This window comes from Narcine bancroftii, chromosome 5, assembly GCF_036971445.1.
Source record: "Narcine bancroftii isolate sNarBan1 chromosome 5, sNarBan1.hap1, whole genome shotgun sequence".
Taxonomy (NCBI): domain Eukaryota; kingdom Metazoa; phylum Chordata; class Chondrichthyes; order Torpediniformes; family Narcinidae; genus Narcine; species Narcine bancroftii.
In genome coordinates, this window is record NC_091473.1 from 140,444,343 (window position 1) to 140,472,239 (window position 27,897).

Sequence of the window (27,897 nt, forward strand, 5' to 3'; positions counted from 1 at the left end):
GGTTCTCGGGTTGCCAATAGATTGAACAGGTGTCTTGTTCAGTTGCAGAGGTTGCTGGGGGGCTGGAGGCAAATCCATGGACACTCAGTGTCTTTGAAGGGACTCCCTTATGAGGCAGAAGGTAATTTTGTGTAATATTACTTGTTCTGTACTATTGCATGACAATAAAGGAATCTTGAAATATTGAAGATCATAAATTCCAACTCTTATTCCAGAAGTAAGTTGATTAACACAAACTTTCCTCCCTTTTGATCAAGATGGAGACCCGAGATTTTGAATATATTCAATAAATTGCCATTATTCATTGGCGTTTTCATGACTATCCAATAAGGAAACATGATCAAGTACTAGGTAGAACATCAGTGAGTTCAGCTGATAGAATTTTTATTCTGATCCAGAAGATTCAGAATATAAGCTAATACTTCAGTGCAAACGTGCCAGATTGTTTCTTCGTCAAGAATGCCATCTTTCAAGAGAATTGCAAAATCACAATCCCAGCTGTCCTATTTGAGGAACAGAGAAAAGGTCCCATACCATTACTCTGGGGATTCCCCCCGATATACTGTCCAAAGTCAATCACTCAAATCAGAATTCCATTACAACGATGGAACCTTGCTATGCTCCAAATGTGAGCCAGATTTCACACGTTGCAATACTGATGACACTCTTTTTGACTGCAAAGCCCTTTGCGACATTTTGAGGTTATCAGAAGATATTTTTTCCTTTCACTATAATCATTAACTAAATAATTGTGCTCATGTCCAGATGCCTCTTAAATGTTGATTCTGAATGACCAATACTTGCAGTCTGAAGGCTGTCTGAATAATGAATATTCTAAAATCTGGTATCTGTGTTAAATTTAAGTGAAGATAGATAGTATCATGAAATTCAGTGTTTGATATGTAAAATCGGGTTAATTCTTGCAAGTTAGTTTGCTGTAAACTTGATTTAGTAACCATCTGATAAAAAGCATTCAAGGTGAATATTGAATAGCCATTCACACGCACAGATGTGATAAAAGTTGGTTCCCATTTTTTAGTGATCATGTTGTTTTTCCAAAGTGAAAAAGAAGTATTAGCTTGATGCAAAAAATGATTCACTGAAAGAATTCAGCAGGTCGAGCAATATCAGTGGAGGCAAGAGGATGATCAACGTTTCGGTTTGAGACCCTGAATCAGGACTGAGCGAGTCAAGGGAAGGTAGGGTGAAACAGTGATAAATGGACCCAGATATGGGGGGGGGGGTGGGGGGGGGAGAAGGATGAGTCAAGGTAATTAAGGTGTTGGGATGTTAACAGTGAATGAAAGGATCGAGCCCCTGATGGACACTTGGGAATGGAAAAAGAACACAGGGAAAAGGGTACCTGAAATTGGAAAGTTCAATGTTCATAATCATTGGGCTGTGACCCACCCAAGCAGATCATGAAGTGCTGCCTTTCTAGTTTCTATTTGGCCTCAACATGGCAGTGGAGTGAAAATGACTTGCAGTCGGAAGCTCAAGATGGCTATTGTGGATAGAGCGTCAGCACTCTGCAAGGTGGTTGCCTCATCTTCGCTTAGTATCACAAATGTTATGAGCCCCAAATCCAATAGATCAGGTTCATTTGAACTTGTGCTTCTCCTGGAAAGGCTATTTGAGTCCCTGGATGGTGATGAGGGAGGAGATATATGGACACACTGATTTGTCTGTCCTTCTCTGCCAAACACAAACTAAAAACACTTCAATTTCTGCCAGGGTAGCCAACAGACCAATGATATGATCATTGAACTTTACTATTTTAGGCAACCTTCACCCCCACACCCACCCTTGCTCCTTTTCCCATCCTGACCAGTTCTCCCTTGTCTAGCACCCCCCCCCCCCCAACCTGGTTCCATCGATTTATCCCTCTCTTATCCCGTTTCACCTATTTCCTATGAGCCTCTATTTCACCCTTCCCTCTCTTTTCTATATGCTATTTACCTTCCCTCTATACCCTGAGTCCTGATGTAGGGTCTTGATCTGCAATGTTGTCTATCACTTTGCCTCCGTGGATTCTACTTGGCCCACTGAGTTTTTCTGACAGTTTATTTATTAATGCCATATTTCCATCACCTACGGCTCCTAGAACGCTTCCACCAGCGTTGTCTCCGCTCCATCCTCAACATTCATTGGAGCGACTTCATCCCTAACATCGAAGTACTCAAGATGGCAGAGGCCGACTGCATCGAATCTACGCTGTTGAAGATCCAACTGCGCTGGGTAGGTCACGTCTCCAGAATGGAGGACCATCGCCTTCCCAAGATCGTGTTATATGGCGAGCTCTCCACTGGCCACCGTGACAGAGGTGCTCCAAAGAAGAGGTACAAGGACTGCCTAAAGAAATCTCTTGGTGCCTGCCACATTGACCACCGCCAGTGGGCTGATATCGCCTCAAACCGTGCATCTTGGCGCCTCACAGTTCGGCGGGCAACAACCTCCTTTGAAGAAGACCGCAGAGCCCACCTCACTGACAAAAGACAAAGGAGGAAAAACCCAACCCCAACCAACCAATTTTCCCCTGCAACCGCTGCAACTGTGTCTGCCTGTCCCGCAACGGACTCGTCAGCCACAAACGAGCCTGCAGCTGACGTGGACGTTTACCCCTCCATAAATCTTCGTCCGCGAAGCCAAGCCAAAGAAAGAATTTCCATTATCTTCAGTCTTTTGTGCATCAGTAGTATTAGTTCAATGTCCCTGCATTCCATCACATTGACCACTTGATGGCTCTGCAAAAGCATTAGAAGCATGGGAACATAAATGTTTATCACATTAGTGCTGACCTTATGGTTAGTGAGACCTCTGACATTTTTGCAAAATTGTTCAGGTAGGCGTCTGGCCATATTTCCAAATCATTGAAATTAGCTCATCTTCTTCCCTGAACCTTTTAATCACTATACCGTAAGAATTCTTTCACTGACAATTCACCCATACTATTCCTCAAAATCAGATCCTAATTGCTTCCTTCCAGGTTGGGCTGAAACTATATATATATATATATATATATATATTGATGTATTTCATTCTGCACAACTTTATCTTGAGTTTCCATTGAAAAGGTTTTCCACAGACAAGGGGTTCCGTTTAGTCAACCTGTGATACCAAGTTCAACTTCCTCCATCAGCTGACTCCATATTCATATAGTACCTAACATCCACTTGAAATATATGTGAGAAATTAAAAAAAAAGGATAATTCCATGAAGAGTTGTGATAAGTATAGTGCATTGTAAGAACAATTCTATCTCGTGTACGAATTGCTGAAAGGTCAGCCAAGAAGATAGAACAGAAAAGTAGTAAAAGCTAATTTAATTATGTAAAGAATTGAAAAGCTGCTAAAGATTGTTTCAGTTCTTTGCAAGATTTGGATGAAAAATTTTGAATGGGTGACATGGTTAGTGTTATGATTAGCACAGAATTATTACATTGCCAATAACCTGAGTTCGAATCCATTGCTGCCTATAAGAAGTGTGTACGTTCTCCCCGTGTCTGCATGGGTTTCTTCCAGATGCTCCGGTTTCCTCCCACATTCCAAACACATGGACAATAGACAATAGGTGCTGGAGTAGGCCAATTGGCCCTTCGAGCCAGCACCGCCATTTATCGGATCATGGCTGATCTTTCCCTTTCAATAACCAATCCCAGCCTTATCCCCATAACCTGTAACTCCCCTGCCCACAAGAACCTTATCTAACTCTCTTAAATCTATCCAACGAATCTCCCCCCACTACCCTCTGTGGCAATGCATTCCACAGGCCCACAACTCTCTAGGTTAAAAAAAAATTCCTCATTTCTGTCTTAAATGGCCTTCCCTGTATTCTTAAAATATGCCCTCTAGTCCTAGTCTCACCCATAATTGGGAACATGTGCTCTGATTTCACCTTGTCAAGCCCTTTGATAATCCTAAATACCTCAATCATGTCTTCCCTCATCCTTCTAAACTCCATCGCATATAATCCAAGTCTTTCTAACCTATCGGCGTATGACCATCCTGCCATCCTGGGAACTAACCTTGCTGCACTCCCTCTATAGCAAGTATGTCCTTTTTCAAATATGGGGACCAGAACTGGACACAATACTCCAGGTGAGGTCTCATCAGGGCTCTGTACAACTGCAGGAGGGCTTCTCTACTCCTATACTCCAATCTCTTTATGAAAGCCAACATCCCATTCGCCTTCTTCACAGCTTGCTGAATCTGCATGCTAGTTTTCAATGACTGGTGAACAAGTACACCCAGATCCCTTTGCATTACCCCACTTCTAGCTTAACTCCATTTAAATAATATTCTGCTCTCTGGTTTCTGCCTCTAAAATGGACAACCTTGCATTTACTCGCATGAAACTTTATCTGCCATCTTTCCGCCCACTCCCCTAAACTGTCGAAATCCTGACATCCTCGTCGCTTTTTACACTACCACCCAGTTTAGTGTCATCTGCGAATTTGCAAATGTAGTTATTAATACCCTCATCCAAATCATTTACATAAATGATAAACAACTGAGGGTCCAACACCGACCCCTGTGGGATCCCACTCGTCACATCCTGCCAACCAGGAAATGACCCGTTTATCCCAACCCTTTGTTTCCTATTTCTCAACCAATTATCTATCCATGACAGCACCCTATCCCTGATACCATGCTCCTTGATTTTGCAAACTAGCCTCCTGTGTGGGACTTTATCGAAGGCTTTCTGAAAGTCCAAATGCACCACATCCACTGGCTCTCCCGAGTCCACCCTCCTTGTTGCGTCCTCGAAAAATTCCAGGAGATTAGTCAAGCGAGATTTTCCTATAAGGAACCCATGCTGACTAGCACCTGGACTATTATTCCTTCCTAAGTGTTCTGCTATTTCTCTTTTAATGATGGATTCCAATACCTTCCCCACCATCGACGTCAGGCTGATCGGTCTATAATTTCCCGTATTCTCTCTCCCTCCCTTCTTAAAAAGTTGTACTACATCAGCCACTCTCCAGTCTGCAGGCGGTTATGATTAAACGACCAGAATCTAAAGAACTTTGGAAAATGTCAACAAGTGCTTCCACAATTTCTAGAGCAACCTCTCTAAGCACCCTGGGATGCAGTCCATCAGGCCCAGGGGACTTATTAGGCCTCAGTTCTAACAATTTGCTCACAACCACCTGCTTCTGGATCTGAATATCCATCAAATTCTGTTTCCTTCAGTAATTTTGCCAAGTCCCTAGATACTGCTTGACCCCTACCCCTATTCTGATCATAACCTATATCCTCCTTGGTGAAAACAGATGCAAAGTCATTGTTAAATTCCTCAGCCGTCTCCATGTCCCCATTGATAATTTCACCTTTCTCCGTTTTCAAGGGCTCAATTTTGGCCCTAACCAATTTCTTCCTTTTAACATATCTGAAGAAGCTTTTGCTATCCCATTTTATATTACTTGCCAATTTGCCCTTGTACTTCATTTTCCCCTCCTGAATGACTTTCTTAGTTTCTCTCTGTTGGTTTTTAAAGGCCTCCCAATCTTTTAACCTCCCACTCTGCTTTGCCATCGTATCCTTATTTCTTTTAGACCTGATACTGCACTTGATCTCCTTGGTCATCCATGGCTGCCATTTGCTCTTTGTAGAGCCTTTCCTCCTCTTTGGGGTGAATATATTCTGAATCCTGTGAAAAATGTCTAGAAATACTTGCCATTTTTGCCTAGTTGTCCTCCCAGCTAGAGTGTCCTTCCATTTTATTTTGGCTAGCTCCTCCCTCATAGCTGTATAGTCACCCTTATTTAGCTGTAGCACAAATGTTTCTGACTTCCTTCTCCTTCTCCATTTGCAGATTAAAAGTAATCATATTATGGTCACTATTACCTAATGGCTCCCCTACTGCAAGGTCCCTTATTAACTCCATGTTGTTGCACAGTATCAAGTCCAGAATCAACTTCCCTCTGGTAGGTTCTGTCACAAGCTACTCCAAGAATGTATCTCGGAGATATTCAATAAACTCATTCTCTAGGTTTCCTACACCTACTTGATTTTCCCAGTCCACTTGCAAGTTGAAGTCACCCATAACTACTGTATCACTCCCACTCTGACATGCCATTCTTAGTTCTTTATTTATACTGATTCCCACATCTGACCCCCATTATGGTTCTTTTGCCTTTGCAATTTCTCAACTCTATCCAAACAGACTCTACTCCACCTGATTCAATGTCTTTCCATCGCCTGAATTTCATTCTTCACCAACATGGCCACTTCACCTAACTTTCTGTCTTTTTGATAGGATGTATATCCTGGAACATTAATTTCCCAATCCTGTCCCTCCTGCAGCCATGTCTCCGTTACTCCAATAACATCATAACCTCCAATGTCCATTTTCACCTCAAGCTCATCCATTTTATTCCTTATACTCCGTGCATTCATATACCCATGGGATTAGCAAGTTAATTAGTCACATGGGTGTATTTGGGAGCCACAGGCTTGTAGGCTGTATCTCTAAATTTAAAAAGAAATATATATACCCTGCAGGAAAAGACTGAAAGGATACATTTGCTCGAGTTTGTACTCCATTGCATGCTGATAGTGCAATATGTTACACTATCAAAGTGAAAACTCTAAAAACTAAAATTGCTGAGGATATGATTCTTCATTAATGGCTTGACATGGTAGAGAAACAGGCTCACATTTAGGAAATGATATTCAACCTTGTATATCTCAACCTGACCAAAATTATCCAGTTCATTTTAGCACTACATGGTATAGAACAAAAGTCTGGGGGAAAAAAGTTCTTTTTTTTTGCATTGCAGATGAAGACTAAGCAAATACTGGCAGGGAGCACATATTCGGGGGTGGGAAGATGGAAATTAGGAAGAGAGGTGTGTACAGAGGCACAAATGTAGAGTAGAGGTAGCCTTAACTATAATTGTTGCAGGTTTTCCCACAAACCCTAGTGAAATTAAATACCAGAAGTCGTTTAAACAGTAATAAAATTGATCATTTGTGGATTTTTTAAAAGTTGGCATATTTCCAGCAGCGAAATAATGTCCATGTTATCAAACAAGTTTCAATTACGGACTTGTTCTGTAGAGTATTTGCAATACAGTCCTAGTCAGTCTTTTACTTGTTTATCTAGATACTTGGCTTCATGGCTTAACTTCATCCAGCTGCTGAGAAAAACTGAATATGTTTATGCAAATAGATATTGAGAAAGTATTAAAAACTGTCATAAATTTTATGAATATTATCTTTGTATTTGTACAGGTGAACAATGTTTTGTGGCTGAATATTGATGGAGTTAACACTATATTCTCACCTGATTCAATGTTCTGAAAATGATTTCACATTCATTGGCACACAATAATAACAAATGTCATTGTGCAAAAGAAAAGAAATAGTTGTACTTTCATATGATAGTTGTTTGACAAATCATCAACAATTATGAACGTTTTATTTTTTTAGTTTGGTCTTAGATTTAAGTTATGAACTTTTTATTTCCTTTGAAGATAATCTTGTCAAGCAAAGAATGGATGGAAGTTAAATTTTCACGAAGCACATGCTCCGATCCAAACTGCAAGACCATTCATAGAATGATATGCTTTCACAGTTGGAAGTTAAGACAGACAGTTCTCATTATAAAAAATACTGACAGAAAAATCTGCAGAGTGGAAGTATAAAATAATAACAGTTGACTCTAAAATACCAAAATACATCTGCACCCCTTGTTTCAGGTTTATCCAAGCCTCATAATTTTACTTCATCCAAGTCATTCCATGACAAATGTAAAGTATAAACTTTTATAAATTTTAACAAATATATAATCTATAGAAATGTAGTCATACAACATAGAAAGAGACCACTTGTCCCAAATCCTTCCATATGTAGATGCTTGTCTAGACACAAAAATGCTATTGGTGACTGTGACTCGGCTATCACCACTCTCTCACCAGCCAGGATGTTGGACAGAATGAAAATGATCCCCCTCATATTCCCTTTAAATCTCTTACACCTGCAAAAAAATTCTATGTACTGTTCAAAGGTTTCCCTCTTAATGTCCTCTGCACTAGGGAAAACAAATATGGGTTCTTTCCTCATGCTCCACTTTTAGGCAACATCCTTGTGAATCTCTTCTGCACCCTCTCCAGTTCTGTCACATCTTTCCAGTAGTGGAGTGACTGGAATGGAATTCCAGCAGAACGCTGATGAATGTTTTATAAAGTGGGAGCATAACCTCCCCGCTTTAATGAAAATCGAGATCTGACATGGTTATTAACCGTATGATCTACCTTTGCTGCTGGCCACGGAAAATTAGTTTATTCTTCATAGAGATAAGACACTAAAATCTGCAGACACCGTGGTTGAAGTAAAAATGCAGGAGAAACTCACCAGGTCAAACAGTGTACTTTATATAGCAAAGATAAAGATACATTACCAACGTTTTGGTGAGCCCTTTATCAAGGAATGAGCAAAATGTAGGCAGGTGCTCATGCATTCATTAAACAAATTGTGTTTATATTCTCACATTAATTTTGACCTATCAGAGAACTTGATTCCTGTGTATAATCCAGGCAATTCCCAGTATGATCATACTCTGTCGCTGGACCCCACTTGGAGTTTGATGAAGGTGTAGGGAGTTGATCAATTTGCCCATGGTTTACAGCGGGTCCACAGAAATCCAGGATGAATTCTTAATAGCCAGTCCACTTCAGCACAATATGTAAGTAAGAGGAAATATTATAAAAAAAAAAGGAGTCAAATCTATTAGGTAAAGAAAGAGTTCATTCAAATATGATTTAATGTTCCCATGTCTATTTGTTGGCTTTCATTCCTATGATTGCAAGTTATTTATCCTTCTTTGTCATGGTTAGCAGATCTATTAACTATGAAATTTGAAATAGGTTGAAACAAATCTCGTGTTCAATGACTCTTCAGTTGAATAAATTGTCAATAGCAATTTTTTGAAAATCTTGTCTTAAAGTTATTCGATTTCTCAAAATATCGTTTGATAATTTAATGCACAGAATATATAACAGCAAACCATACCTTTCAACCCATTGTATCTATGCCCACCGTGATGACAATCTATCGAATCCCATCTGCCTGAACATGATCTGTACCCCTCCATCCCTTGCCTGTTCATGCGTCTCTCTAAATGCCTCTTAAATTATGCCATTGTATCAACACCCTACCACCTTCTGTGACAGCGTTTTCCAGGCACCTACCATTTATATTAAAAAAAAAGCTTAACTTGCAAAGACCCATACAGCACTGAACAGGCCATTTTTTAAACTCATCCATACAGACCACATTGATATTCTGAGTTGGACAAATAATTGCTGGCAGAATTCAGATTTATTTTCAAAGTACGTACATGACCTCAATAGACATTAGACAATAGGAGCTGGAGTAGGCCCGACGAGCCAGCACCGCCATTTTACAGATCATGGCTGATCACTACCATCAGTACCTCACATACAACGCTGAGATTCTTTTTCTTGCAGGCCAGGCAGAATTGGTAGTGCAAAAAAAAACTGCACACAACATTCACATGTAAACAAATAAAATGTAAACAAACTACAATACAGAGAGAAAAAAAAGGTCAGACAGAATCCATGAGTAGAAATTGTATGGAAATGGCCGGCTATTTCTACCCATATATGTTTTCTGACTTGCTGAGTTCCTCCAGCAATTCTTTGTCTCAAGATACCAGCATCTCAGATTTGTCTTTCTCTCTGGGATTCTGGGCATATTCAGTTTACATTTTCCTTCCTCCTACCTTAAACTCTCCCTTAGTATTTGACATTTCCACCCTAGGAAAATGACCCTATCTACCCTATCTGTGCTTCTGATAATCTTGTGTGCTTCTTTCATCCTCAGATGCTCAAGCAAAATTCCAAGTATGTCCACCTCTCATAAAGTAATACTCTCCATCAATCTATCATCTTGTGGAATCTCTTTTGCGCCATTTCCAAAGCTTCCACTTCCTTCCTGTAGTATAGCAACTAGAACTGCGCACATAGCTTCAAATTTGGCCTATTCAAAGTTTGATACAATTGCAACATCACTTACCAACGTTTCTACATGTTGCCCTGACTGATGCTGGTAAGTGTGCAGTCTTTACCAACCTATCTTATTTGTTTCCCATGTTCAGGAGCTATGGGTTTGCACCTGAAGATCCCTCTGTACATCAAAAGGTTCTGTCATTTAATGTACAATTTCCTCTTAGATTTTCCCTCCCAAAACGCACCACCTCATACATCCAGGTTAAGCTCCATTTGTCACTTCTCCACCCAAATTTCCAACTGATCTGCATCCTTGATCATCCTTTCTTGGTAAAAGAACCAGGAGCAGGAATAGGCCATCAGGCCTTCAAGTTTTCCTCTCATGCAATAAGATAAAGGCTGATCTGGGCGTGAACTCAGTTCCACCTACCTGTGTTTTTCCCCCAATCCTTAATACCCCAAATATGCAAACATATAACCCTCTTAAATATATTTAATGAGGCAGCCTTTCCTGCTTCCTTGGCCCTGCTACATTTTGATCCAGATTGTTGTATGTATCACAAACAAGAGTCGTGCCAGCACTTATCCTTGCAGAACACTACCGTTCACAGTAAAAACACAGTGCAGGAGAAACTTAGCAAGTCATGCAGTGTAATTTATATTGCAAGGATAAAGATATATAAATGACATTTTGTGCTTGAGCCCTTCATCAAGGTATGGTCACAGACCTCAAGTCAGAAAACGCCCACACCTCTACCCTCTGCTTTCTATAATCAAGCCAATTTTGTATTCAACTTGCCAACTCACCATGGATACTAGTTAATGAATAAAAAGCGATAGATAACTTTTTAAAAAAGTAAATAGTGCTTAAATCTTAGCACTGTTTACTTTTGTAATAATTTTGAAATAAAATTGAGAGCTGTGAAGTTTATCAACCTGTTTAAAATTTTAATTCAAGTTCTCCAGGTTATTTGGACATATATTGAAATTAAACTTTTCTAGTTTCCTAAAAATTGTGGTCTTGGCTGGTTCAAGCTTCAGTGCTTTTATTTGAAGGGCCAACTTACTGGCAATAAAGTACTTCAATATCCTGTAAATCACGCAAATAGTTTGTAAATTTCTGCCTATTATCGGCTGGTGTGGGAAGAAGAACAGCTTTGTTTCCCCTAATTACATAGGAAAGATTCTAGTCAGAAGGTAGTTTGTGTATGTAACTGGGCTTCTAACCCCCGTTACAGTGCCCTTCCATCAAAATGATAATATTTCTACTTGTTCTCTCCAGTTCTGTAATATATTTTTGGAGTTGCAATTTCTGCAATATAAATCATAATATAATTCAGAGTGGCTAGGGAAATGTTTGTGCAAAGGGGAAAAAAAGTAAAGAAAATTAAATCCATTAATAAAAGAAATGATGAATTGTTTGCTCTTGACTTTGCTAATTTTCCTATGTTTGTTTTTTTTTAATACCTTTATGATTAATGCATCAATCCAGCGATTACAGATTATTTGCACTTCCTTATCTTTGGTGGTTGGCAGCTGAGAAACAGACATAAAATTATATTAATTTGAAGAAAAACCAGCTGCAGAGAGTTTCTTGTGTTGGGTGATCATCAGACTTGGGAACTTACTTTGACCATAATAAATAACTTATTTGTATAGTGTGAGGAGAAGTTTGTTTATCAATATAAAGGTTGGTAAAGATTGGTTTGGTTACAAGGTGGGTAATGTATTCTAGTTGCAAAATCAAACTGCTGGAGGAACTCGATGAATCAAGCAGCACCTGTGGATGTCCCTGAAACGTCGGTTTTGTATCTTTATCTTTGCTACATAAAAGACACTGTCTGACCTACTGAGCTTCTCCAGCATTTTGTATTTTTACTTCAATCACATTGTCTACAGAATTTTGTGATATACTTCTGTGGCTGACATTTCAGCCCATGACCCTGCATCAGGATCCGAGGAACCCATAGAATTCCTTTGGCAATTTGCTTTTGTGCTCCAGATTCCAGCATCTACAATCTCTCTTGTCCCCAATGTATTCCATAATTTTGTTTATTTTTAAGTGATTTCAATGTAATTAATATCTGAGATATTCACATTTTAAGTAAGTAATAACCAAAATGTTTTAAATAATGTGATTATAAATTAAAGGCCACGAATTTCCATCTTGATCTCCATTTCAATACAGGTGCAAATATGATCATAATTGGATCAATTTTGCAAAGTGGAAATATTTTGCTTTGGTCTTCGTTTTCAATTTCTTATCACATTTACCTGGGTGCAGGAAAAAGGATTTGGTTCACAAACATTTCAGCAAATTCCAGGGCAGCATGGTTAACATTGTCACGGTTGCATACTTACCTTCATCGGGAGCAGTGCCGGCCAACGTTGATGATGTAAGCAATGCGATGTGCGGGGATAATAGTGCACGTGCGCAGATGTGTTAAGCATCAATATATGGATAATGAATCTCAGACACAAGACGAGAGTGAGAGTGTCAGGTTCACCCTTGTGGCAGTGAGCCAATGAGAGTGTCAGAGGAGTTCAGCTGGGTAGCATTTGGGGAGTTGGAAGAATGGAATGTTGTGTCTAGTGTGACAGAATATAGATTATGTTTTTGCGAGATAAATTTGCGCATGTTTTTTTAGTGTACGTCACATACAAACACTTTAAAACAGATCTTATTTAAAATACTGGAAATCTACTCATGCTAGACATGTCGGGGCCAACTGCCTTTGAAAAAGCTTTGGAGAGTGCCCAAAAGACTTTCTTAATGGATTGTTGTTTACAAAAAGGCAACAGATGAAAGAACTTGTCAGAGCCGCAGATTGTCTGGAGGGGAACTTGCTGTTCTAAAAGGGTCATGTGGTTTTGCAAGCAGAGAGCGTCAAACAGGTTTTCTCTCTGAGAAAGAGAGAGAGAGAGAGACACACACAGCAGCTGGGACTGGAACAAGACAAGTTGACAAGCTTGTGGAAAACTCCATTTAGAATACGGGTTGTGAGTGCTTAGTTCAGCCTGGTCAAAGCCTTTGTGGTTCATGCAAGAGGAGAGGACTGGCTATCTAATGTTTCACTTGGAATAAGTGAAACTAAAAGGAACTCTGTGGTGTCCTGAAAGAAAGAGGGTATCATCTGGAGAATCCTGAGGGGGAAAGTTTCTTTAGCAAGATACTGAAGTGGCTGGTTACAAGGAGTCAGTTGTGTACAACAAATTTTTGATACAACAAATTTATCTCTGAAAACCGACAAGAAGCTTCCTGAGCGGCAACCATTTACCTTTCAAGCACCAAAGCCTCGTGAACTTCATAAATGTTAAATTCTGTGCACAGTATAAGAATTGCCTGCAACCAGTAAACTTGGAGAAATGAGAAGTGAGATTGGACTGTGAATCAAATAACTTTTCTGAACTTACACACACATTACTTACATGTACACTTAGAATTAGAAGGGGGTTCATTTAATAGTTAATAGTGATGTTAAAGTGTGATTCTGTTTTCATGTTTAAAGATAATTAAAAGCAACTTTTGTTTAAGTAACCATTTGTCTTGGTGAATATCTATTGTTGTTGGGTTCTGGGGTTATCTGAGTTCGTAACACTAGTGAATAGTAAAGCATGTCATTTTCACAGTGTGCTGAAAGAAATGTGTGAGTGTATTCTTTATTTGTTTGTAAGCTGTGGTAAATCATTGCTGCTACGGCATAACAACACAGTGCTTTTACAGCGCCATCAATCGGGACTTGGGTTCGAATCCCGCTCTGTCTGTAAGGAGTTTGTTCATTCTCCCCGTGCCTGCATGTGTTTCCTTTGGATGCTCCCGTTTCCTCCTACCCTTCAAAACATACTAGGGGTTGTAGGTCAATTGAATGTAATTGGGCAGTAGGGGCTGTTATGGAGCTGTATGTCTAAATTATTTTTAAAATCAATCTACCTGCATAGAACAGTACAAAAAGCAGAAGAGCAATAACATATTACAATGTCTGGTGTTACACTGAATGATCAGTTAGTAAATAGCAAGGGCAGCATGAGACCACCACTGTGAGGTGGAAATAGCTCCCTTTGAACCTGTTAGCGCATGATCTTTCACTCCAACCTTCTCAGCAGGTGAATGGAATATGGCTGGGAATGTATGGGCTTTTCAGTTTGTTAACTGTCTTTCCGAGGCAGCAGGAAGTGGAGATGGAAGGGAGGGAAGTTTGTCAGCTACATTCACCACCTTCTGCAGTTTTTTCCAATTTTGGATGGAGCAGCTCCTTGTATCCACTCAGGATGCTTTTGATAGCAAACCCTTAGTAGTTATTAAGGAACATGGGAGACATACCAAACTTCCTCGGCCTCCTAAGAGGTATTGATGCGCTTTCTTTTTTTTAATACTTTATTTTAGATTTTCCCTACATGTAGTATTCATTTACATCCATCATAAATTGAGGGACTGGGCAGATACATGGCAAATGCACTACAATGTGGATAAATGTGAGGTTATCCACTTTGGTAATACAAACCGGAGGCCAGATTACTATTTGAATGGCAATAGATTAAGAGATGGGGAAGTGCAGAGAGACCTAGGGGTACTTGTACACCAGTCTCTGAAGGCGAGCATGCAGGTACAGCAGGCGGTTAAAAAGGCAAATGGTATGTTGGCCTTCATATCAAGAGGGTTTGAGTATAGGAACAAGGATACTTTACTGCAGCTGTACAGGGCCTTGGTGAGACCCCACCTGGAGTATTGTGTGCAGTTTTGGTCACCTTATCTAAGGAAGGATGTTCTTGCAATGGAGGGAGTGCAGAGGCGATTCACCAGGCTGAGACCTGGAATGGCAGGAATGACTTATGAGGAAAGATTGCGCAAATTGGGATTGTACTCGCTGGAGTTTAGAAGATTGAAAGGGGATCTCATAGAGACATATAAAATTCTGGCAGGACTGGACAGAATGGATGCAGATGGGATGTTGCCAAGGATGGGAAAATCCAGAACCCGGGGCCATGGTTTGAGGATAATAGGCAAACCATTTAGGACCGAGATGAGGAGGAATTTCTTGACCCAGAGGGTGGTGAATCTGTGGAATTCATTGCCACAGAGGGCAGTAGAGGCAGGTTCATTAAATCTATTTAAGAGGGAATTAGATCTATTTCTTCAGTATAAGGGTATTAAAGGTTACGGAGAGAAGGCGGGGACGGGGTACTGAACTTTAAGATCAGCCATGATCTCGTTGAATGGCGGAGCAGGCTCGAAGGGTCGAATGACCTACTCCTGCTCCTATCTTCTATGTTTCTATTATTAATACAGATTAACTGACTACAAAAGAGAATTACATTCCCGCCCCTTAAAACTAAACCCTCCCTAACTCCACAACCCAAACAGTCAGTCATTACTTATACATTTTATATAACATATTAAGAAAAAAGGAAAATAAAATAAAAAAGAAAAACAAACTGCTGGATTGTACTAGGATAGGCCATGGTACTGAACCATCAAGTAGTTATCTGCTCTCCCTTTCACACTTGCATCCCCCTAAATCGGCCATTCAGTGTTGTGGGATAGGAATGGGGGTTTGGCTTTTCATACTTCACCACTCCTAACTGGGACACTGAATGCTTTCATATTTGCAAGGAGCCAGGGTTCTACCTTCTACCGCTGATGTCATGACGCATCAAGCGATGGTGGACCTGCCGAAAATCCTGATCAATGTATTTTGATTTTATATTTGAACAGAATGAATCATGCCTAATTATAAGATGATTAGGTTTTATGTACAGCATAGTAAGAGCCCTTCAACCCCTGATGTCGTGCTGACCTGTATCAACCTTTATAAGGGACCGTGGGAAAGTGCTAGCAGTAAATAGCAATAGCGGACGATTTTTAAGCAGGTGGGAAAGTTGGTAGCACTACAGCACACAATTTGGATAGCATGGGAAAGTATATAGTGCTATCAGAGCCATGGGAAAAAGTGATGGTGGACCTGCCCTCCCAGAATTCCATGTGGCAGAGAAATGGCTGTATGTCCGGCTGCATGCACAAAGCATTCAGGTGGGGGGGGAGGGGTGGCATTTCAATCCCATAATGCAATTACCCATTTCACATTTGCCTGATTGCAACGCTGGCGACTGCAGACACTGGGGATTGTACTAGGGGTCGAGGCCGTCAACTCCCAACATGAGATGACATCATCTGATGCTGGCATTGAGTTGATTTTGCTTTCACACTTGACACTTTAAAGGCTAGTTGGTGATTAATTACTGGGATCACTTGCAAGTAGGAAAGGGGCTTGTGTTTCCCCTCTGCCCACCTGACAATCCAAAAGCGAAAAACAAAGAAAGAATAAAGTAAAATACACAACTGAATATAACAATTTAAAAGAAAAAAACCCATGTTGCATTGTTATTGTCGACAACACTGTCACCCTCCATTGTGCAGGCCATGGCCAAGGTCACAAATACCCACATGAATCAGCGGTGGTTAGCACCCTCTTCCACCTCACACCCTGAGATTTATAGTACATTTCTTTTATTAAAAAAGATTTCATATTTAGTCCTCAAGGTTTTCATCCAGATTGTAAATTTGGAAATCTTCAAATAAATTCCTCCGCTTTGAGATGGTTTACAAAGAAGATGCTTTGTCTGTTTAGTAGAAAAAATTTCAAGGTATCGCAAAAAGGAATGATGTCCCTTCTCCTATAAAGTCTTTTCATGGGATTAAATACTTTTCTTTTTAAATGATTTCACTGATATTCGGATAAAATAAAATTTTGCTCCCTTGATATTCCTTGTCTCTGATGAGCTTTCTGAGCAACTATTCTCAAAACTTTTTCCCTATCCTGATAACACAGGAATTTTATCAACACTGAACATGGATTTTGCTCAGGAGGTGGTTTTCATCTAAGGGCTCTGTGAGCTCTTTCAGTCTCAATTTCCCCCACAAATTTTTCTTGGCCTAATACTGCTGGAATCCATTGTTGAAAAAATTGTGGCACCCCCTGTAAAGGTTAAAACTTTGTGCCTGTCTCTTTAAGAGAACTATTGTTTGTAATGTTACCAAAGAGACTATGATGTATAATGTCGTAATAACCACCCAGGCTTGCCTTTCATTCTACAAGATGTGAAGGAAGCGTGAGCACCAGAAATTTTTCTTTGAATTTGTGATCTCTTTAAAAGCTTTTGAATCTCTTTAAGCTAGTATCTCTAGATGTCTTTTGTATCTCTATCATACAGTAAATGCTGTTATTCATCGTTATGAAAGTCTTGTCACGAACCTATGCCAAATGTTTATCCATTTTATCAATGAATGAAAACTACATAAAGTAACACCCACAGAGTTTGATTTGTTGGATTAAAGAGATAGAAATTTAGGATATTGCAGTTCATGCTTTGGAAGATGATACTCTGAAATTAGGATATATTAGAAGAAGAAATGTGTTGTCTACACCCTCTCTTTCAAATCCACGAATTGAATATAATTTCTTCTGCTATAGTTTTCTATGGTATCTATTTTTTTGACAAAGTTTTTGATTTACAATGGTCAAATCAGTCCCATTATTTTCCATGTTAGACATTCTGTCTTTAAATTGCTCTACATCTTCTATTTTATTAACTTCATGCTTAGTTTTACCCATATATTTCTGCATTTAATTCATAGCTTCAGTTAACTTGCTTATCCTTGTTTTAATTTCAGCTGTAGCGGCAGCTACACTGCTACTGAAAGAACACCCAACCAGACAGGTTGAGCTCAGTGAGCAGAATCAGGTTTATTGCTGGCTGCCGGGCTGGACTTGTACTCCCAGCCCAGACCTGGCTGAGAACCGCCAGGGAGCACTGACATCACTTGGGCGTCACGTGGTACCCCAGCGCGGACTTTTGAGGCCGGTGCTAAGAAGAAGGGGAAACCCCCCACCCCCCCCCCCCCCCCCGACGGCGCCATTTTGGCCAGCTGCCCCGCCACTTGGATTACAAGCACGGCCAGTTCGCCTGCCTATTGGCATGCTGCCACACAGCTCCCCCCCCCCCCCCAGAAATGAAATGGCACCAATGTCCTCTTTAGCTGGGCGGCCTCGCTTCTTGTGGCCCCTCGTAAGGTCTCTGCAAAGGTGCCGCAGACGGGCCCCGCCGAATAAAAACGTACTCTGCGGAGTGCAGTTCGCTGGGGACATAAGATGGCCATGTGCCGTGTCTGGGCGGTGGAGGGGGTGCGAAGGAGTCCAAATGGGCCCGGAGGTGGGGACGTAGCTCGTGCGGCGACCACTGGGGGTTGTGAGGCGCTTTGATGAACTCACCGGGCAGTGCCAGCGGTGCGCCGTAGACCTCCCAAGGCAATTCATCCACCTAGTCGGGACCGGTGAGTCAGGCCATAAGTGCCGACTTAAGTTGGCGGTGCAGACGCTCGATCAGCCCATTGGCCTGCAGGCGATAAGCCATGGTGCGGTGTAGCTCTGTCCCCAACCTGTTGGCGAGCTGTGCCCAGAGTGCAGAGGTGAACTTCCAGATGAAACAGCAATCCATTACTGCCCATAATGTGGCATCTTCTACGTCGAATAAGCTGATGACAGATTCGGAGATTGCTTTGTGGAGCACCTCCGTTCACTCAGTAGGAGCCTTGCTGAACTTTCTGAATGATTTCAGGAGTTGGCTTCCCCAGTTGATTTTGCCAAAGAAAACTTGTATTTCACCAAAATTTTTAACACCCTCATTTTTTTCCTCTCTGGACTTTAGTAGCAAAAAGCTGCTGCTAAGTCCTTAAAACAGGAAAAATTAATTTGTGTGTTCTTCCTTTGACTGCTTCTCATTGTCTACATGTCTGCTTTTAATTTGCATATATTTTATAGTTTCTATAAGACTATTTCACTACGAACCAATCTGATTATTTTGCAATCACATTTAGTTACATTGTGCCTAACATTGCATGCTAACATCACCTGTAGTAGGAGCAATTGTTCAGCTGACTGTTAAAGGAACATATTTTTGAGGTTAAAAAATAAATCAGATTGATTTCATAATTTTGAGATATAAAATTGATATTTTGATAAGCACTTTTAATTAAATGCATTTTAATATAATAGTTAAATACTATTACACACCAGCATAACTATTTCTGTACAAGAAAATCATGAAAACTGGTTTTAAAATTTTGTGTCACTTTATGGACAAGTTTAGTCATGGTCGGGTGAAACATTAATAAAGTTAGTGATTTATGACTTACAGGTGCAAGTAATGCAGTGTAGTAGTATGCTTACAACAAAATAAACTATCCTCAGTTGTATATTGCCTTTATGTGCATCTGAAAGTGGACTGGAACTTGCTGAAGTAATGATAGTACCTGATGAAACAGGTAGCATTTCTGTGAGTGAACCATTCAGGATTCTGGCACAAATGTGTTGGTCACAAACATGCAGGTTGCTACTCTGCTCGGTTTCTCATGTTGTCCAGTAATAAAGTGCAGACTTGCTGCAATTACCCAGCAATCCACACAGGAATCAATCCACTGAACACGAACTACATTGGATCTGACACAGGATTGACCACTATCTATCACACGTCATTGGTTCTGTCGTGGAGAGAGTGTAGAGCTTTAGGCTCCTTGGTGTGCATATAAAGAACGACCTATCCTGGACCCAGAGCACCTCATTAGGGGCAGCAGCACCTAAACTTCCGAAGGAGGGCAAGGCTACTGGCCCCCTTCGTGACAATTTTTTTTACAGGAGCACAGATGAGTGTCCTGTCTGGCTTCATAATTGGGTGGTTCAGTGCAACGGAGCAAGTCAATCCAGGGGATTATCAAAACAGCCGAGAAGATCAGTAGGGCCTCCCTTTCCTCTATTAAAAACAATTTTTTCCAGGAGCATTGCTTAAAAATACCTTAAAGAATTATAGAAGACCCTTTCTACAGTACCTTTGACCTACTACCATCAAGAAGAAGTTACAGCAGCATCAGGATCAGGATTGCCAGGCTGGGAAATAGCTTCATCCAGCAAGCTGTGAGATTGATGAACAGTATATTATAACTAAGTAAATCATCGCAAAATATTTATTTTCAATTAAATCTTTATGTATATATGTGATTATTATGTTCTGTGTATATGGGTGTTCACTGTAATTCAGAGAAGCACTGTTACATTGGGTTAAATTTCAAATTTTACTGCAGCATGGAAGAAGCCGATTCCAGTCTTTTAAACGCATGCCATCCAATTACACCCAATTAACCTCCAACCCCATACGTTTTGGAGGGTAGCAGGAAACTGGAAAACCAGGGTCTAACCCACACAGACACAGGGAGAATGTATAAACTCCTTACAGACAGTGCCGGATATGAACCCCGGTGGTAATTGTGTTGTGCTAATCGCCATGTTAACCATGTCAACCTATTGTCTATGGACAGTCAGATGATAATAAACTTGAACTTTCAGTTTCATTTTGATGAAGATGAATGGCCAGAACTATTGAGTTTTCTTAGAGCCTTGGTGTAGCTTTATTTATGTTAATTTTTGCATCATCTACAAAACTCCAGATTTCCTTTTTCAAAAAAAAAAGCATTTTCTGAACCTTTAAAGTTCTAAACTACTTTGGCACAGGGCTCTGCTGCTTAAGATTGGAACAAACAGCACGTACAAACAAGTGGACACCAATAGATCCATCCATGCCCTAAATAGGACAACAGCAAATGTGCGCAACTAGCCTCTGGAGGCATGTTTTGCAGCTAAATTTATTAAACAGAACATCACAGTCTACTGCCTTGGTTCTATTTATCAATTTTCTCTCATTCTCTCAATTTCACTTTTCTTTCTCATCTTTATTTTCTGCTTTTGGTTGCTTTTATTCACACCCTGAGGCTCTCATTTCCCATTCCTTCTACGGTACGTTTTTGATTATCCGAAAAGCTTGAGACTGGACGTTAATCAGTTAACTGCATTTTTCGGATATCTGTCCTGCAGTCCAGTTTAAGTAGCGGAATATTTGTATCAGACGTCACTGATCCCGACACCTCCCCACCGCCGTCACCAAACCTGCTCGGAACCCCGACACTTTGCCGCCACTGTTGCAGAACCTGCCCAGGCACTCATTGTCCTCGCTCGGATCTCCGACATGTCACCACCGCCGTCGCCGACCCTGGTTTGAATTGGAGTCTGTACAGCTGCAGAGTTTGTGGGAATGTTGGAAGCTAATCCACGAACACTCACTCATTGTTAAGAGTGAAAGAAATGTTTAAGGGGAACATTCAGGGTCATTTCTTCATGCTGAGAAAGGAGGGAATGCGGAATGAACTGCCAGCTGAAGTGGTTAATGCGGACTCAATTTTAACATTTAAGAAAAATTTAAACAGGAGCAATATGGATGGATTTGGACTGGGCAAACTTCAGTGGGACTAAACTAACGAACTAAACAACCTCTGCTAATTTGATTTTCCTTTTCCCAGTTCTGACAGAGTACAGAATCTGAAACGACATGTGTTTCTCTTTCCACAGACACTGCCTGGCCTGTTGATTTGTTTCGAGTATTTTGTTTTTATTTCGGATTTCTTTTTTTTAATATTTAATTAGGAAGTTACAATCTCACTGATTGCAGCTGCCACTGTAAACAGAAAATTGAGAATTGATTTTTGGCCTGAATCATAGTCACTCTGCAAGTAAATTGGTGGTACCACAAAATTTGAAATATTCATTCAGTGAACCGGTGCGGACTCGAAAGGCCAACATGGCCTGTTTCCGCTCCATATGGTTATATGGTTAATAGTCCCTCACTAAAAGGGCTGGAGGGCTTGTATCTAAACTGTAATGCTCTGATTCCATGGTAGTCAGAACTGAATAAAAATAAACATATCTGATGCACAATCTCTAATGTGGTTTAGCAGGCAGACTTCCTAGTATCTCTTCTGGGAAACTGCAGAGCTTGCCTCTCCACTTGATGAGCAGCCGAACACTGGAGCACATTCTAAAGTTCTGGACTTGCAAGTCTTTGCTCACACATTTCTCCATTGTTGTGAAGATACAGCCAACAGTTTTTTTTTTAATGAGAAAGTCTAAGCCAATATCGTATTGGCACAATATTTTTAGCTCCTTTGTATATCTGTTATTTTTTTCAAGTTTTTTTCAGGCAATTAGATTTGACAGTAGGTCTTGAGCAGTAGGACTGTCAGATATATTATTCAAAAATTACCAGAATTTTCTATATAAAATTAAGGTTTATAATGGTAGTCAATTTATTTAATACACTTACTGGCTTTGAACAAACACTTTAAACTGTTCAAATCGATTGCCCGATAACCATTGCCTTTTCAGGATCTTCCATCAAATATTAATCTCTTCTAATGGAAACTCATAACCCTGGAGAATACATTCAGGAAAGCTGCATTGCTAGATATAAATTTACCATTCTTTTGACTGTAGTGAGCATGTGAGGATTTAAGTGATGAAGGATCTTTGACATTTAGGCTGCTTTTTAATGGAAGGAATTGGTTTGAATTGTTTGCAGTGAGTTTTGATCTCCCAAATAAGTTTTATATGAGGGGATCAACATTTTATGACAATCCGTTTTCCCCCCCCACGTAGCAATTTGGCAGCGGGTTGATTGAACCTGCTTCACATTTATGTAACCTGGAAGATTTTAACCCAACATTTCCCACCCCACATTTCTATAGCTCCAGTTGTTAAGCCCCTCTGAGTAGTTACAGTTGTTTTAACAATGGATAATACCCGTACCTCCTGCAAGGCCACTATCAAACCCATGTGTAAGGTTAACAATGATAAATTATTTCCAGAGACAAAGATTACAGTAAGCAAAAATACATTTACCTAGTACGCCTCTGTTCACAAGACTAGTCCCCAGTGATGGCTAATAGATCGTCCGTGGTGAAATCATTGATAGTTCTTAAGAAAGTGAATGTACTTGTAGCCCAATATATAATATATACCTGTGCTGATCTTTTGATGCAGACTTTGTGCCTTTCTGCAGAGCAGATTGGCAATATTAGTTCATATGGAATTGCTCAAGAGTTCTGAAGGCAAATTCGAAGAAACTGATCATCTGAGTCTTGCCATTAATTTCCATTTGGCCGGATAAGCACATTGTTGGAAATCTGCTGAAAGAGAAAAATAACTTTCATTACTGCAGGATTATATTACTTCTCTCAGATGTATCCATGCCATTTGATTTGCATTAGTAAAACATGAAAATATGTAGAGACACCATGGTTGAAGTAAAAACATAATGCTGGAGAAACTCAGCAGGTCAAACAATGTACTTCATGTGGCAATGGTAAAAAAAAATACATAACCGACATTCTGGGCTTGAGCCCTTCATCAAGATACAGAAAAATATCGGCAAGCGTCCGAACAAAAGAGTGGGGGGAGCGTAATCGCAAAGATGGGCGGTATGAATAGAGGGGGAAAGGGGGAGGGAAGAGCAGGTTAGCAGAAACCAGAAATGTTGATGTTAATGCCATCTGGCTGGAGAGTGCCCAGACAGAAAATCAGGTGTTGTTCCTCCAATTTACAGATTGTGGTGGTGGGATAGTACATAAGGCCATGGATAGACATGTGAGTATAGGAATGTGACATAATGGTTGGCTATGGGAGATCTCTGTAACTGGTGCAGATGGAGCGAAGTTGCTCAGCGAAATGGTCTCCCAATCTGCGCCTGAACTTTCCAATGGAGAGAAGACCGCAAGGGGAGTACCGGATGCAGTATATCAATTTTGCAAGTGTTTCACTCAAAAGGCCTGTTTGGGGCCCAGGACTATGGTAAGGGAGGAGTTGTAGGTGCAAGTGTTGCACCTCCTACGGTCATAGGAGAAGGGGACAGGGTGTGAGGAAGTGTAGTCAAGGTAGTTGTGGGAGTTAGTGGGTTTGTAATATGTTGGTGGAAAGCTTGTCTCCCAAGATGGAGACAGAGCGATCCAGGAAGGGGAGTGTGTTGTTGGAGATGTACCAAGTAAGTTTGAGATTGAGGTGGAAGTTGAATGTGAAGTGAATGAGGTTGACAAGCTCATCATGGGTGCATAAGGCAGCCCCGATCAAGTCATCAATATAATGGGTCGGCGGTCGTTGATTTGCATTTCCCTTTTCATGCTATATCATCAAATAAGACAGATCTTTGGTGTGTACTCGGCCACTTCAGTAATAAGATGTATATACAGATAATACATTTATTACTAATGTTATTTGAAGGAGGAATGTTTCCAGAACAAACAAGAACTTGATCTGCTGAAAATTTCCTCTGATTCTGTTCTGAGATAACTTCAGTCTTTAACCACAACAGCAGGTACCATATATTAATATCTTAATTTAAAATGCATGGCAAACTCACCACTAAATCTGGAGTATTTTTGTTTGTTCCGGTATTGGTATTCTTGACCCATGTGTCTCAGCTTAGCTGATATTGTCATTGAGACTGCCACCCTCAGCTGAGACGCAGGAACTGTTGCAAGGGTACGTTTGTATCTTAAGGCCCAGTTCTTGGTATTAATGTATTCTGTACCTACTACTTTTATATGATTTTTTCCCTCTGAGAGGTTAACCTTATGTTTTCGATCAAGTACTTCAGAATTCATTCAGAAATGTTGGTACAATGCCATCCTTATGGGAAGTATGATGCGAAAGATATAATATTCCACTTTACATTGCAGATTGAATCTTGAGAGTAACCTAAGTGCACCACACCTAACTATGTTTAAATAGTGCATTCACTCTCCTTTGGAACGGGTTGGAAAGTGTATTCCAGTACCTTGCAGAGAGACTGAATCCATTCCCTCACTGTACGTGAATTGACGTTGACATGTTGTCATTGCAATCAATTGTCACATACTGCGGGTTCTTGAATACAGTTTCACGTTGCTGCCAAATCATCATCATTTCTCTTTGTATTTTCTTTAATGTGGCACATTCAAATTGCAACAATTTGTTTAATCTGTGAACCCTTAGTCAATCAAGTTTTCCCACTGGATATTCCCAGGCCTGCATTTATAATGGCTATACTAGCTGAACTGGACATTCCCACTGGACATTCCCAGGCCTGCATTTATAATGGCTATACTAGCTGAACTGGACATTCCCACTGGACATTCCCAGGCCTGCATTTATAATGGCTATCTAGCTGAACTGGACATTCCCAGGCCTGCATTTATAATGGCTATCTAGCTGAACTGGTCATTCCCAGGCCTGCATTTATAATGGCTATCTAGCTGAACTGGACATTCCCAGGCCTGCATTTATAATGGCTATACTAGCTTGCAAGTAGGCTCACCCATTGATAATGATACAACATTTTATATTTTCCTCCACCAAGTGCTCACGACTCACGAAGTAGTTTCTTGAACATGTTGCCACAAGTAGACAAGGGGGTGAAGAAGGCAGTTCCAAGACTTTCCTTCACTGAAGAAGGCTTTGTATCAAAGAGCCGGAACTATGTTGAAGCTGGACAATAAAAACATCAATGTCAGATTACTGAGCATCAACTTCATCTCCACCTTCTGCAGAATAGTTTCAAATCAACATCCCCACACTCTGGGACTTTGGCCTCAAGCACCCTTCTCTGGAATTGGATCCATGCATGACTTCCTGTCCTGTAGGCTGCAATCAAGTTCAAGTTTATTGTCAAGATATGCAACCAGTGAAACAGCGTATCTCTGGACATACAAAACACACATTACACGTAAACGACATACATACATGATCCAAAATAAATATGTATATAAATAATTTGTGTGTTTCGAGGATTGTTCAACAATCTCACCACCTGTGGGAAGAAGCTGCTTCCCAGCCTGGTTTTTATGCTCCTGTACCTCTTCCTTGGAGGTAGTGTCTCAAAGAGACTGCGGGCTGGATGCTAGAGGTCCTCAACGATTCTCTGAGCTCTCTTTAAGCACTGCTCCCTCTCGATATCGTCAATAGAGGAAAGAAAGACCCAGTGATCTTCTCAGCAGTTTTAATCACCCTCTGTATTGAATTCCGATCTGGTGCTTTGCAGCTACCATGCCACACAATGATGTAGCCAGCCAGAACACTCTCTGTTGTGCTCCTGTACAATATTATTAAGATGGTGGCCGGTAACATTGCCCTCCTGAACCTCCTTAGTAAATGACTAATGAAGAGTCCAAATCAGTGAGAATTGATGACAGCACCTCCTCCACGATCATCTTCAACACTTGGACCCACAACCTGCGTACTCACTCCACTGCTCTACCCCCTGTATACCCATGACTGTGTGGCCAAACTGCCCCATCGCCATCCATAAATTAACAGATGACACCAGCGTCATAAGTAGGATCTCAAATAACAATAAGATGGAATATAAAAGGAAGTTAGAGGGGCCACTGGTTTGGTATTCCTCTCCCTCAATGGCAAGACAAAGGAGCTGTTCAGCATTCTCACTTGCCTGTTTGTATCTTCCTACGGGCAGTAAGAATGCTGAACAACCAAAGGAGCTGCTCATGCTGGCCATTCGAGACTCTAATGTGTACAAAACTATATTTATTTTTTTGTATTGATGAAGTACTTGTCCTGCATGTGTGTTGTTTGTCAGTATGTGTGTTGTGTCTAGTTGTGTGTTTTGTATGTTTTCCTCCAGGGACCAGAGAGTGCTGTTTCATCAGGTTGTGCTTGTGCAGTCAGATAACAATGAACTTGACTTGATTTGACAATGGTGCTGAGGTGGAGAGAGCAGACAGCTTTATGTTTCGAAAGTAAATATCTCCAGCAACCTGACCTTGGCCATCCACATCGATTCAGTGGCTTAGAATGCACTCTAGCACTTCTACTTCCTCAGAAGCCTGAGAAAATTTGGCAGGCCACCTTTTTCCCTCAACAACTTCTACAGATGGGCCATTAAAAGTATCGTGTTAGGGTGAGATGGGAACTGCAAGAAACTCGCGAACAAAGCTCAGACCATCATAAATCACGCTCCCCTCCATCAACTCCATCTATACTTCCCGTCATAAGTAGGATCTCAAATAACAATAAGAAGGAATATAAAAGGAAGTTAGAGGGGCCACTGGTTTGGTGTCTGGGCAACATCCTCTCCCTCAATGGCAGCAAGACGAAGGAGCTGTTCAGCATTCTCAGGTAAAATATTAAAAGACTCATCACACCCAGTACACAATCACTTCACTCCACCCCACTCCCCACCTCCTGTTAGGAAGAAGATTCATAAATGCAAGGCCAAACACCACCAGATTCAACCGTTTCTTTTGTGCCATTATCGGACTCCTGAAAAATGTCACTCCAGTTAAATAATGTTGTCTTTGCTCTGTACTAACAAATCTCTCTCTGTAACACTGCACTTTTCTTTTTAAAATATTTTTTATTGATATTTGTACAAAAAAAGAAAAAAAAATTAACACTACAATTATATCAGCTATAGAACTAGTAAAAAAAAAGTTACAATATAGAAAAAAAAACAAAAAAAAAAGATCAATTCTAAACCCCTTCTCCTAAACAAGGTTGACATTAAAAAAAATCAAGTGGCATAATCTTGTGGAGAGTAAGCGCCATGCCAAAATTCCAAATCAACACTAACAATATAGTCCATAAATGAGCCCCACATCATTTGAAATTTTATATTTGAATCAATTGCAGCATATCTAATTTTTTCTAAATTTAAACAAGACATAATATCCCTTGGTCACTGTGCATGTGTCGGTGAAACATTGCCTTTCCATTTACCATATATTTTGGCGTCTAAGTCAATCTTCAGATATGTCAGGTCCCCACTTTCAGCCTCATTTTCATGGTTTTATTAGCCTGACCTGAAAGTGGGGAGCTGATCTCCTTTGTCTTTGATTAACAATAATCATCACCAATAGGGCTTTGACTGGTGTTGTGCACGTCCCTGAATGTCCCCGATAAACTTCTTATAGATTTATTTTCTTCTGTCAGAATTGCTTATTCACTTAGCAGTTGACAGCATGTCTCTGTCATTCATGGCATTTAAAACCTATTAAAATT

The 27,897-nt window shown here is 40.5% G+C and overlaps 1 protein-coding gene across 5 annotated transcripts in view; it reads left to right on the forward strand.

Annotated features, from left to right (window-relative positions):
* rpap2 (RNA polymerase II associated protein 2) overlaps window positions 1-27,897 on the forward strand; it is a 123,668-nt gene that overhangs the window by 75,495 nt on the left and 20,276 nt on the right. Inside the window, exon 11 of one of the 5 annotated variants that reach the window (XM_069939235.1) lies at window positions 7,478-10,802. The exons of the other annotated variants lie outside the window; for them this stretch is intronic. Coding sequence (XP_069795336.1) covers window positions 7,478-7,481 — 4 coding nt within the window. The 3' untranslated portion in view covers window positions 7,482-10,802. Of the gene's footprint in view, window positions 1-7,477; window positions 10,803-27,897 lie in introns of those variants that run through there. 5 annotated transcript variants of the gene reach the window in all.